Source organism: Scyliorhinus torazame, chromosome 11 (assembly GCF_047496885.1).
Source record: "Scyliorhinus torazame isolate Kashiwa2021f chromosome 11, sScyTor2.1, whole genome shotgun sequence".
Classification (NCBI taxonomy): Eukaryota; Metazoa; Chordata; class Chondrichthyes; order Carcharhiniformes; family Scyliorhinidae; genus Scyliorhinus; species Scyliorhinus torazame.
In genome coordinates, this window is record NC_092717.1 from 245,880,486 (window position 1) to 245,892,814 (window position 12,329).

The window sequence follows — 12,329 nt, forward strand, 5'->3', positions numbered from 1 at the left end:
ATGTATGCTGACGATACCTAGAGCTCTACCTCAAAAGCACCTCTCTCAACTTTTCCAATGTCTCTAACGTACTATACTGCTTGTCCAAAATCCAATATTGAAAGAGCTGAAACTTTCTCCAAATAAACATTGTGAAGACCAAAGCTAGTCCCCAGTCCCCTCTGCAAACTCTGCAATCTAGTGCCTGACTCCATTCATCTCCCTGACTGAGGCTGAACCAAACTGTTTGCAACTTCAAGTGTCAGATGTAACCTCAATATTACAGCACAGTCCCGACTGGCTTTCCACATTCTGTTCCCCAATAATCTCGAGGTTAGTTTCCCCCATATCCTTACTCACACTAAGTCCTGTTCACCAACATCTCTGTCCTCACTGGTCCATGTAAGCTCCTAGTCGAACAACATAGAATCTCTACAGTGCAGAAGGAGGCCATTCGGCCCATCGAGTTTGCACCGAAGGATTACCATTCCTAGACCCCTGTGCCGACCCTATCCCCGTAACCCCACATAACCATTTGGACAGTTTATCACGGCCAATCCACCTAACCTGCACATCTTTGGACTGTGGGAGGAAACCGGAGCACCTGGAGGAAACCCACGCAGACACGGGGACACCACGCAAACTCCACACAGTCACCCGGGGCTGGAATCGAACCTGGGTCAATTCCAATGCTAACCACTGTGCCACCGCGCCGTCCCTGAACCTTCTCTTCTCACACAGGTAATCTTGTCATGATGTGGAGATGCCGGCGTTGGACTGGGGTGAGCACAGTAAGAAGTCTTACAACACCAGGTTAAAGTCCAACAGTTGAAACAAACCTGTTGAACTTTAACCTGGTGTTGTAAGACTTCTTACTGAGGTAATCTTGTGGCATTGTTAAACAAGTTTGCCAATTTGGAGACGAGTTACATTTTTTTTGATTTAGAGCACCCAATTAATTTTTTTACAATTGAGGGGCAATTTAGCGTGGTCAATCACCTACCCTGCACATCTTTGGGTTGTGGGGGTGAGACCCACGCAGACATGTGGAGAATGTGCAAACTCCACACGGACAGTGACCCAGGGCCAGGATTGAACCCGGGTCCTTGGCGTTGTGAGGCAGCAGTGCTAACCACTGTTCCACCATGCGCCCCAATATAAAAATTTGTGTCCGTGTTTTAATGTCCTTACATGGCCTTGCTTCTCCCCATTTGTGTAATCTGCTCCAGCCCCTCAACTCTCCGAGGTCTCTACAGTCCTCTAATTCTGACCTTGCTCCACTCTTGGTGGCCATGCCGTCAGCTGCTAAGGCCCTAAGTTCTGGAATTCCACCTCTAATCTCCTCTGCCTCTTTATCCCTTTTTGCCTTTAAGACACTCTTTAAACCTACTTCTTTCACCAAAGCTTTGGGTAACTGCCCTAATATCGGTTTATGCTGCTCGGTGTCAAGCTCTATTTTCGAACACCCCTGTGACACACCTTGGAACATTTTATTATGCTCAAGGCTGCATAAATACAAGTTCTTCTTGCCACAGGATGGAACTTGTGTGGCTTCCAGTTTGGAGATGGCAGCTAATCAGGGTTCCCATCACTCAAGTTTGTGAAATCACGAGTGCAGTTTTTCAAAAAAGCAGTTGGAAAATATTAATCTATAAACAGATAAGACCATAAGACATAGGAGCAGAATTGGCAACTTGGACCATCGAATCTGCTCCGCCATTCAATCATGGCTGATATTTTTCTCATCCCCATTCTCCTGCCTTCTCCCCATACGGTTAAGGCAGATGAACTTAGAGCTTGGATTAGTACTTGGAACTATGATGTTGTTGCCATTACAGAGACCTGGTTGAGGGAAGGGCAGGATTGGCAGCTAAACGTTCCAGGATTTAGATGTTTCAGGCGGGATAGAGGGGGATGTAAAAGGGGTGGCGGAGTTGCGGTACTGGTTAGGGAGAATATCACAGCTGTACTACGGGAGGACACCTCAGGGCAGTGAGGCTATATGAGCAGATAGGTAGACAGATTTTGGAAAAGAGTAAATGATGGGAGACTTCAACTTCCCCAATATTGACTGGGACTCACTTAGTGCCAGGGGCTTAGACGGGGCAGAGTTTGTGAGGAGCATCCAGGAGGGCTTCTTAAAACAATATGTAGACAGTCCAACTAGGGAAGGGGCGGTACTGGACCTGGTATTGGGGAATGAGCCTGGCCAGGTGGTAGGAGTTTCAGTAGGGGAGCATTTCGGGAACAGTGACCACAATTCAGTAAGTTTTAAAGTGCTGGTGGACAAGGATAAGAGTGGTCCAAGGATGAATGTGCTACATTGGGGGAAGGCTAATTATAACAATATTAGGTGGGAACTGAAGAACCTAGATTGGGGGCGGATGTTTGAGGGCAAATCAACATCCTACATGTGGGAGGCTTTCAAGTGTCAGTTGAAAGGAATTCAGGACCGGCATGTTCCTGTGAGGAAGAAGGGTAAATACGGAAATTTTCGGGAACCTTGGATAACGAGAGATATTGTAGGCATCGTCAAAAAGAATAAGGAGGCATTTGTCAGGGCTAAAAGGCTGGGAACAGACGAAGCCTGTGTGGAATATGAGGAAAGTAGGAAGGAACTTAAGCAAGGAGTCAGGAGGGCTATAAGGGGTCACGAAAAGTCATTGGCAAATAGGGTGAAGGAAAATCCCAAGGCTTTTTACCCGTACATAAAAAGCAAGAGGGTAGCCAGGGAAAGGGTTGGCCCACTGAAGGATAGGCAAGGGAATCTATGTGTGGAGCCAGAGGAAATGGGCGAGGTACTAAATGAATACTTTGCATCAGTATTCACCAAAGAGAAGGAATTGAGATTTACCAGAATGTTGCCTGGTACGGAGGGCATTAGCTATGAGGAGCGGTTGAATAAACTCGGTTTGTTCTCACTGGAACGACGGAGGTTGAGGGGCGACCTGATAGAGGTCTACAAAATTATGAGGGGCATAGACAGAGTGGATAGTCAGAGGCTTTTCCCCAGGGTAGAGGGGTCAATTACTAGGGGGCATAGGTTTAAGGTGAGAGGGGCAAGGTTTAGAGTAGATGTACGAGGCAAGTTTTTTTACACAGAGGGTAGTGGGTGCCTGAAACTCGCTACTGGAGGAGGTGGTGGAAGCAGGGACAATAGAGACATTTAAGGGGCATCTTGACAAATACATGAATAGGATGGGAATAGAGGGAACAGACCCAGGAAGTGTAGAAGATTGTAGTTTAGTTGGGCAGCATGGTCGGCACGGGCTTGGAGGGCCGAAGGGCCTGTTCCTGTACTGTACATTTCTTTGTTCTATAACCCTGATCCCCTTATTAATCAAGAACCTATCCACCTCTGCCTTAAAGACACTCAGTCATTTGGCCTCCACGGCCTTCTGCGGCTGAGACTTCCACAGATTCACCACCTTCTGGCTGAAGAAATTCCTCCTCACCTCTGTTTTAAAGGATCGTCCCTTTAGTCTGAGATGGTGTCCTCTGGTTCTAGTTTTTCCTACAAGTAGAAACATCCTCTCCACGTCCACTTTATCCAGGCCTCACAGTATCCTGTAAGTTTTAATAAGATCCCCCCTAATCCTGCTAAACTCCAACGAGTACAGACCCAGAGTCCTCGGACGACAAGCTCTTCATTCCAGGGATCATTCTTGTGAACCTCCTCTGGACCCTTTCCAAGGCCAGCACATCCTTCCTTAGATACGGGGCCCAAAACTGTTCACAATACTCCAAATGGGGACCGACCTGAGCCTTACCCAGCCTCAGAAGTACATCCCTGCTCTTGTATTCTCGCCCTCTCGACATGAATGTTAACATTGCATTTGCCTTCCTAACTGCTGACTGAACCTGCACGTTAACCTTAAGAGAATCTTGAACATGGACCCCCAAGTCACTTTGCGCTTCTGATTTCCTAAGCATTTTCCCATTTAGAAAATAGTCTATGCCTCTATTCCTCCCTTCAAAATGCATAACCTCACACTTTTCCACACTGTGTTCACAGGACAAAATGTATTTTTCTTACCTTTATTTGTATAGAATAAACGCACCAGTTCTTTTAAATCAAGAGTTGGGTTAACTGCATGACAGAGGAAATATATTACAGCTTATATTTTTTGATTCTTTTAAAATTAATTATTTGGATACAAAAGTTTGAAGTACCGATCATATTGTACAGAGATAAAGTGAACACAAACCATCTCTAAACTCCAGTAATTCCTTGAAATAGACTGAGGCGAACTTGTGTATATCTGCAGGTTGTTCGAACAGAATAGATTTGCCTAGTGTTTCTACAAGCGTCTTGAAGCCGTAGGGAATTACAGATTTACTGAAAGCCATTTGGGGATTGTTGGGGTTGCTTCGACACTTCTGAATTAAGAAAAAAAAATGTACATTCAAAACAAAAACTTCAAATTTTCCATTAGCTTATGCTGGTTACAATTTGACACATATTTGTATCCTTCATTGCATACGGGTTTTGCTAATAACACCTCCAAAATACGCAAAACCTATTTTTATATATTTTTTAAACTCTCGTAATTTGCGAGGCACTGACGAGACGGCATTTTAGTCCATCCCTAAATGCGCAGAATTTCATGCTTGAACTTTTGCTCCCCTTGTTGTTGGTGCTTAAACTATAGTTTCAAGATTTTAAAACCCAGAAATTCTGAAAGAATTAAGCTATTTAAGTGAGATCACCTCTCATTTTTCTAAACCTCAGAAAGCAGAGGCACATTCTATTTCATCTTTCCTCACCCCTCTCAACCATTTCCTTCCTTAAGTGCAGGTCATGGTCTAAGGAGGACTTTTGCTTTTCATAGTTTCCAGGTTTATATACATACGCAACTTCCAGCTCTCAATGCACAAGTGCTTGAACTCCCCTCTGTGTTCCACGGTTTGTACTGCAGGTGTTATATTCCCTGAGCCCATCTTTTTAAAAAATATATTTTTATTCAACATTGGGTGGCACAATGGTTAGCAGTGCTCTTCACAGCGCCAGGGACCCAGGTTTGATTCTGACCTCGGGTGACTGTGTGGACTTTGTACATTCTCCCCGTGTCTGCGTGGGTTTCCTCCGGGTGCTCCGGTTTCCTCCCACAGTCCAAAGATGCACAGGTTATGTGTATTGCCCCTCAGGGTGGGGTTGCAGGAATAGGGCGTGGGATTGGGTCAAAGTAGGGTGGTCTTTCAATGCAGACTCGATGGCCCGAATGGCCTCCTCCTACAATGTAGGGATTCTATGATTTTAATAAAACAAATAAAAGCAACAATACACACAATCCCCAACCCCCCAAAACCCTTCCCCCTACCTAATGGCTGACAGTAACCAATTTGTCATCTTTTAGCCCCCCTCACAGTGTACTTGACTTTCTCGAGATGTAAAAACTTGGTGAGATCCCCCAGCCATACTGAGGCGAATCAGGTCTCCACTCCAACAGAACCAGCCTGCGAGCGATCAGCGAGGCGAAGGCCAGAACATCGGCCCCCGTCCCCGTCTGCAGCTCAGACAGGTCTGACACCTCAAATGTGGCCCCCAAGGGACAGGGCCCCAATTCAATTTGCAGAATCACCGACATGGTGCTAAAGGAGACGCAGAATCTCACGAGCTTAGGACACGACCAGAAACCTGCTCATCCTGGACCTGGTTAGGTGCGTCCTGTGCACCCCTTTCAACGGTATTAGCCCAAGTCTCGCACACAAAGATGTGGCATTCACCCTCCAGTGTCTCACACCACACCCCATCATCCAATTCTACCCCCAACTCTTCCTCCCACTTGGTCGTCCAGCGATACCATATCCTCTGCCAGAATCCTCCCATAAATTCCTGAAATACTCCCCTCCTCCATCCCCACAAGTGACAACACCCTCTCCAACAATGATGATAGCGACGTGGCCGGGAATGTTGGGGAAATCTTCCTCACAAAATTATGAACCTAAAATTTTCTGAGGAGCGATCCAAATTTCTCCGGCTCACAAATCGCCCCTCCAAAAACAAATCCCTCGTTTCTTCCACCCCTTAATCCTTCCACCCTCTAAATTTGGCATTGAATCTCACCGGCTCAAACATATGGGTAGGATTCTCCGTGGGCCGATGCCGCAATCAGTTGAATTCCAAAATCGTGGCGGGGGCTGGGCGCACGCCAAATTGTCATGCTCCAGCACCTCGACAGCGGCGTCAATTCTACTCCGCACGTATAGTAAATGCTGTTTGCATATTATTAGTGGACCCGGTGCTCCCCGGGGCCTCCGTCATGCTTCGCCTCCACCGGGGAGAATTACCGATGGCGAGTTTTACGTGTGCTTCTAAAATCGGGAAACAGGCTGGTGAGGGAGAAAGAAAGGAGATGGGAAACGCAGAGGCTGGCAGGGGGGCATCCACCAAGCCTTGGGGGGGGGGGGGGAGTGACCAGGGGATGGGCCGTGGGCTCAGGGTGACCCCCCACGGGGCTGGGTGTCCAGCATGGACCTTCTATTGCTGCGGCCTGCAAGGCAGACATTTTGCTGCACACCACACTGACTGACCACCCTGGCCCCTGGTCATGCAGAAACACCGGACGTATGGGTGCCCCCAAGCCACCAAACCCCGCACCCAGCCTCTGCACCAACACGTCAAACGGGGTTGCGCCATATACCGTGGCATGGGTCATGTCAGCCACCGGTACCCCTGACAACAGGGACGGGCACCAGGTCCAGAAGCCACCAAAGTGCCAGGCACTGACAGGGCCAGGGGTGCAGAGGGCAGAGTGCCAGGGGAACGGCCAGGGGTGGATGTGAGGATGGGGACGGTGCAGACTGGGCCATCATGTAGCCCGGTGAACCTGGTGGGACACGGGGGTACACACCATGCCAGCCTTTCACCCCCTGCAGACAATGGAGCTTAATTCAGCCGGGAATGGTGGCCTTCATCATAGTCGTCGCAGCCCTGGGGGATGCACTGAGGCTGTACAAGCTGGAGCTGCTCAGGGAGGACCTGCAACAGCGGAGTCTTCCCCAGAGGATCAGGAGGCAACCGGTGAGGATGGGGAGCTGGCCGCCCAACAGGCTGAGGAGGGAGGAGGAGGAGGTGCATGTCATTCGAGGACCTGCCTGTCATTCAAGGACCTGCCAGACCGGGCATGCCGTCGAAGATTCCAGCTGAGCAGGGGGACAGTACGACACATCTGCCAGATCATGGCGCACCTGGCACTACGGGGACGGACACCTGCTCCTGGTGGGTGTCAAGGTGATGGTCCCTGAACCTTTATGCAACAGGGTCCTTCCAAGCGCCGAGTGGGGACCTATCTGGAATCTCTCAGTCCTCGGTACACAGGTGCAACCACGCCGTCACGGAGGACCTGTATGCCCGGTCGCCACAATATATCAAATTCAGTGTGGACTGAGCCCACCAGGATGTCTAGGCGGCAGGGTTCACCGTCATCGCCTAGATGGCTCGGGCCCAGAGGGTGATTGACAGGATGCATGTCGCCCTACGAGCACCGGCCCTTGACAGGCCGGTCTTCTCAAACCAAAAGGGGTTCCACTCGATAAATGTGCAGTTGGTCTGTGATCGTGAGCTGCACATCATCCACGTCTGTGCCGGATACCCAGGCAGGGACCACAATGCCGTCATCCTGGCGCACTCGACGGTTCCTGACTTCTTCGAGGCACAACCCCAGCTGATGCGTTGGCTCCTGGGCGACAGGGGTTACCCGCTGTAGTCGTGGCTGATGGCACCTATCCAGATGCCACAGACCGACGCGGAGACCTGCTACAATGACGCCCATGCAACGACCAGGAGCATGATGGAGCAGTGCTTCGGCATCTTGAAGATGCGGTTCAGGTGCCTCGACTGCTCTGAACAAAGAACAAAGAAAAGTACAGCACAAGAACAGACCCTTCGGCCCTCCAAGCCCGTGCCAACCATGCTGCCTGTCTAAACTAAAATCTTCTGCACTTCCGGGGTCTGTATCCCTCTATTCCCATCCTATTCATGTATTTGTCAAGACGCCCCTTAAACGTCACTATCGTTCCTGCTTCCACACCTCCTCTGGCAGCAAGTTCCAGGCACCCACTACCCTCTGTGTAAAAACCCTCTCTGGAGGGGTCCTCAAGTATGACGCTGAGATGGTCTCTCACATCGAGGTGACGTGCTGCGTCCTGCAAAACATCGCGCAGCAGGTCCTCGTCCGACGAAGAGGGGGAAGGGGAGGATGGGCAGGGCATAGGACCCGGGCAAGCACGGGAGGCCACACAATGTACACGCCACGGCCAACGTGCACGGGACGCTCGCATTGCCCCCAAGATCACCAACTAGGGGGACTGGCCAGCAGCACAGACATCACACCCCCCTCCAGCCAACAAACCCCTTCACATGAACACCCTTCCTGCGCAACCCCCAACCCATTGCACTGTAACCCCAAGGATGCTCTGATTGCCTCCAGGTTCACCGATTGGCGGGGGAGGGGGACACTGGCCATGGCAGAGACGGACACCGCATCACACGCCACGCCCCCCTCCCCCCACCGCTTTGCCTCACCTGCAAACCCTCTCTGTGATTCATACCTGCCTCACTATGGGGTGTGAGCCCTGGGCTGGCAGTAACAGCGGGTCTGGTCCATGGGATGGAGGATGTTGACAGCCCGCTCTGCGATGAGCTCTGCTGCTCCGCATCGTCTGACAACGTCTGACTCCTGCCCACGGTAGCACTTTCCACCGTCCACCTGGGTGATCCCTGCATGCAGGCTGGCCATTCCATCACACAGCCCGTCGAATGCCTGGGGTGGCAGAGGTGGGGGCGGTTTGGGGGGAGGAAGAGGGGTGGGGGGACTGGGGTGTGGGACACCGGGGCAGTGAGCGCTGGATGAACTTCGGTCCCTGGGCCAAGCCCACCCCTAACATCTGTCCATTCCCCCACCCCCCGCACACCCCTCTGCGGCAAGCTCAGACCAGCCCATCCTTCATGCCCTTCTGACAGAGCGCCGGGCAGATTGTAACGTTGTGCACAGGTGTTTAATGTTGACAAATATATACAGCTTTGTGCCTTAGTCCCTAACGCTATGCTCTGCCCTGCACCCATGCCAATTTAACTGGTGTCTACCTTTCGGGCCTTACAGGCCCTAACGATATGGCTAGGTGGATCCAGGGCGGGACAACTGGACAGGAGGCGGAATCCCGCCCCGTGAGCTGGGTCCCTTTTGGCGGGTGTCCTCTGGGCGACCAGGCCTAGGTGGGCCCGGCTGCTGCTCCGGTGTCCCAGGTGGCGTAGTGCCACCCTGTTATGCCCGCTACCTACCACATGCGCCAGGAACAGGATGCAGGGGGAAGAGAGTTCGAGGCACTGTGATGTTCCAGCACGTCCCCTACAGGAGTCATTGGCACGGACCCCATCACCTCCTCCTCCCTCAGGGCTACTCCGTGGGACGGGTGTGTGAGCGGATCATCCCCTCAGGCTCTAACGCCACCTGGTGTTGCCAGTCCTGGAGGTCCATGCCCGCCCGACCAGGGTGTCAATAATCACGGCCATGGAGCGCAGGGAGTGGACCGCCTCCTGTGGGACTGCACCTCATTACCCTGCCACTGTGCCACCACATTCTGGGTCTGTCCCACATCAGCCTGTGACTTGCACCACCTCCCTCTGGGTCTGTGCCATGTTCGCCAGTGCCCCAGGCAATGCTGCTGATGTTCTCAGCCATGATCAGCTGTGACTGGTCGATGTTCTGGAGCGCCGCTGCAATGTCCAGGTGGCCCTGACACATGGCTACCTGTGAGCGGGAAACCCTGTCCAGGGCCTCGGGCATCACCTGCACAAGTGCATAGCACTGTGGCTTCACAGCGCCAGAGTCCCAGGTTCAATTCCGCGCCGGGTACTGTCTGTGCGGCGTCTGCACATCCTCCCCGTGTGTGCGTGGGTTTCCTCCGGGTGCTCCTGTTTCCTCCCACAGTCCAAAGACGTGCACGTTAGGTAGATTGGCCATGATAAATTGCACTTAGTGACCAAAAAATGGTTAGGAGGGGTTATGGGGTAGGGTGGAAGTGAGGGCCTAAGTGGGTCGGTGCACTCAGGGCGGAAATGGGTGCGGGGCTGGGTGGGGGTGAGGGGCGGGGCTGGGTGGGGGTGAGGGCTTAAGTGGGTCGGTGAAGTCAGGGTGGAAATCGGTGAGGGGCTGAGGGGCGGGGCTGTGTGGGGGTGAGGGGCGGGGCTGTGTGGGGGTGAGGGGCGGGGCTGGGTGGGGGTGTGGGCGGGGCTGGGTGGGGGTGTGGGGCGGGGCTGTGTGGGGGTGAGGGGCGGGGCTGGATGGGGGCGGGGCTGGGTGGGGGTGAGGCTGGGTGGGGGTGAGGTGAGGGCTTAAGTGGATCGGTAAAGTCAGGGTGGAAATGGGTGCGGGGCTGGGGCTGAGGCGCGGGGCTGGGTGGGGGTGAGGGGCAGGGCTGGGTGGGGGTGAGGGGCAGGGATGGGTGGGGGTGAGGGGCAGGGCCTGGTGGGGGTGAGGGGCAGGGCCTGGTGGGGGTGAGGGCTTAAGTGGGTCGGTGAAGTCAGGGTGGGGGTGAGGGGCGGGGCTGGGTGGGGATGAGGGGCGGGGCTGGGTGGGGGTGAGGGGCGAGGCTGGGTGGGGGTGAGGGGCAAGGCTGGGTGGGGGTGAGGGGCGAGACTGGGTGGGGTTGAGGGCTTAAGTGGGTCGGTAAAGTCAGGGTGGAAATGGGGGTGAGGCTGGGTGGGGGTGAGGCTGGGTGGGGGTGAGTGGCGGGGGTGGGTGGGGATGAGGGGCGGGGCTGGGTGGGGGTGAGGGGCGAGGCTGGGTGGGGGTGAGGGGCGAGGCTGGGTGGGGGTGAGGGGCGAGACTGGGTGGGGTTGAGGGCTTAAGTGGGTCGGTAAAGTCAGGGTGGAAATGGGGGTGAGGCTGGGTGGGGGTGAGTGGCGGGGGTGGGGGCTTAAGTGGGTCGGTGAAGTCAGGGTGGAAATGGGTGTGGGGTTGAGGGGCAGGGCTGGGTGAGGGGCAGGGCTGGGTGGGGCTGTGGTGAGGGGCGGGGCTGGGTGAGGGGCAGGGCTGGGTGGGGCTGTGGTGAGGGGCGGGGCTGGATGTGGGGGGCGGTGCGTCAAGGGTGGGTCTGATCTCTGATTGGCAGCACTGTGCACGTGAGCAGCGCCGCGTGCCTCGGGGCGCACATTCCAAGATGGCGCCGTCAGTGACTTCCCGCGCAGTTTCTGCCCGGGTTTTCCGAGCGTGAATGAACCATCGGGACGGAGGGAGACTTCGGTAGAGACTCCCGTGTTGCCACCATGATTCCCGCTCACCGTTAAAGCGCCTGGACGCTGGGAGTGGTGTGGGGAGGAGAGAACTGCTCGCGGAGCCCAGCCGGCCGCACAGCCGGCGCCGTTTGAATGGTAACGGCCGGGGCGCGCGCCGGTATTGTGACGTCAGCGGGGGGGGGGCACATGACCCGTGCCCAGCTGGACAATCCCGCCTTTGCTAAACCTCTTCAACCACAGAAAAAACCTGGTGCAAGCAGTGACCCAACCCTATGCCAATGCACTATAGAATCCCTGCAGCCCCGAAGGAGGCTATTCGACCCATCGAGTCAGCACCAATTCACTGATACAGCAACCTACCTAGGTCCTCTCACCTCCCGTAACCCCACCTAACCCGCACATCCCTGTACACTGCGGGGCAATGTTATCCTGGCCAATCCACCGAACCCGCACATCCCTGTACACTGCGGGGCAATGTTATCATGGCCGATCCACCTAACCCACACATCCCTGTACTCTGCGGGGCAATGTTATCATGGCCGATCCACCTAACCCGCACATCCCTGTACACTGCGGGGCAATGTTATCCTGGCCGATCCACCTTACCCGCACATCCCTGTACTCTGAGGGGCAATGTTATCATGGCCGATCCACCTTACCCGCACATCCCTGTACTCTGAGGGGCAATGTTATCCTGGCCGATCCACCTTACCCGCACATCCCTGTACTCTGAGGGGCAATGTTATCATGGCCGATCCACCTTACCCGCACATCCCTGTACTCTGAGGGGCAATGTTATCCTGGCCGATCCACCTTACCCGCACATCCCTGTACTCTGAGGGGCAATGTTATCCTGGCCGATCCACCTTACCCGCACATCCCTGTACACTGCGGGGCAATGTTATCCTGGCCGATCCACCTTACCCGCATATCCCTGTACACTGAGGGGCAATGTTATCATGGCCGATCCACCTTACCCGCACATCCCTGTACTCTGAGGGGCAATGTTATCATGGCCGATCCACCTAACCCTCACATCCCTGTACTCTGAGGGGCAATGTTATCCTGGCCGATCCACCTTACCCGCACATCCCTGTACTCTGAGGGGCAA

General features: G+C 54.0%; 1 protein-coding gene across 1 annotated transcript in view; it reads right to left on the reverse strand.

Annotated features, from left to right (window-relative positions):
- Nucleotides 1-11,330, reverse strand: part of LOC140385894 (uncharacterized) — a 34,996-nt gene extending 23,666 nt beyond the window's left edge. The window contains exons 1-3 of the mRNA XM_072468518.1: nucleotides 11,264-11,330; nucleotides 4,188-4,359; nucleotides 4,016-4,069 (exon numbers count right to left, since the gene is read on the reverse strand). Of these exons, the coding sequence (XP_072324619.1) occupies nucleotides 4,016-4,069; nucleotides 4,188-4,329 (196 nt within the window). The 5' untranslated portion in view covers nucleotides 4,330-4,359; nucleotides 11,264-11,330. The remainder of the gene's footprint in view (nucleotides 1-4,015; nucleotides 4,070-4,187; nucleotides 4,360-11,263) is intronic.
- Between the last annotated feature and the right edge of the window lie 999 nt (nucleotides 11,331-12,329).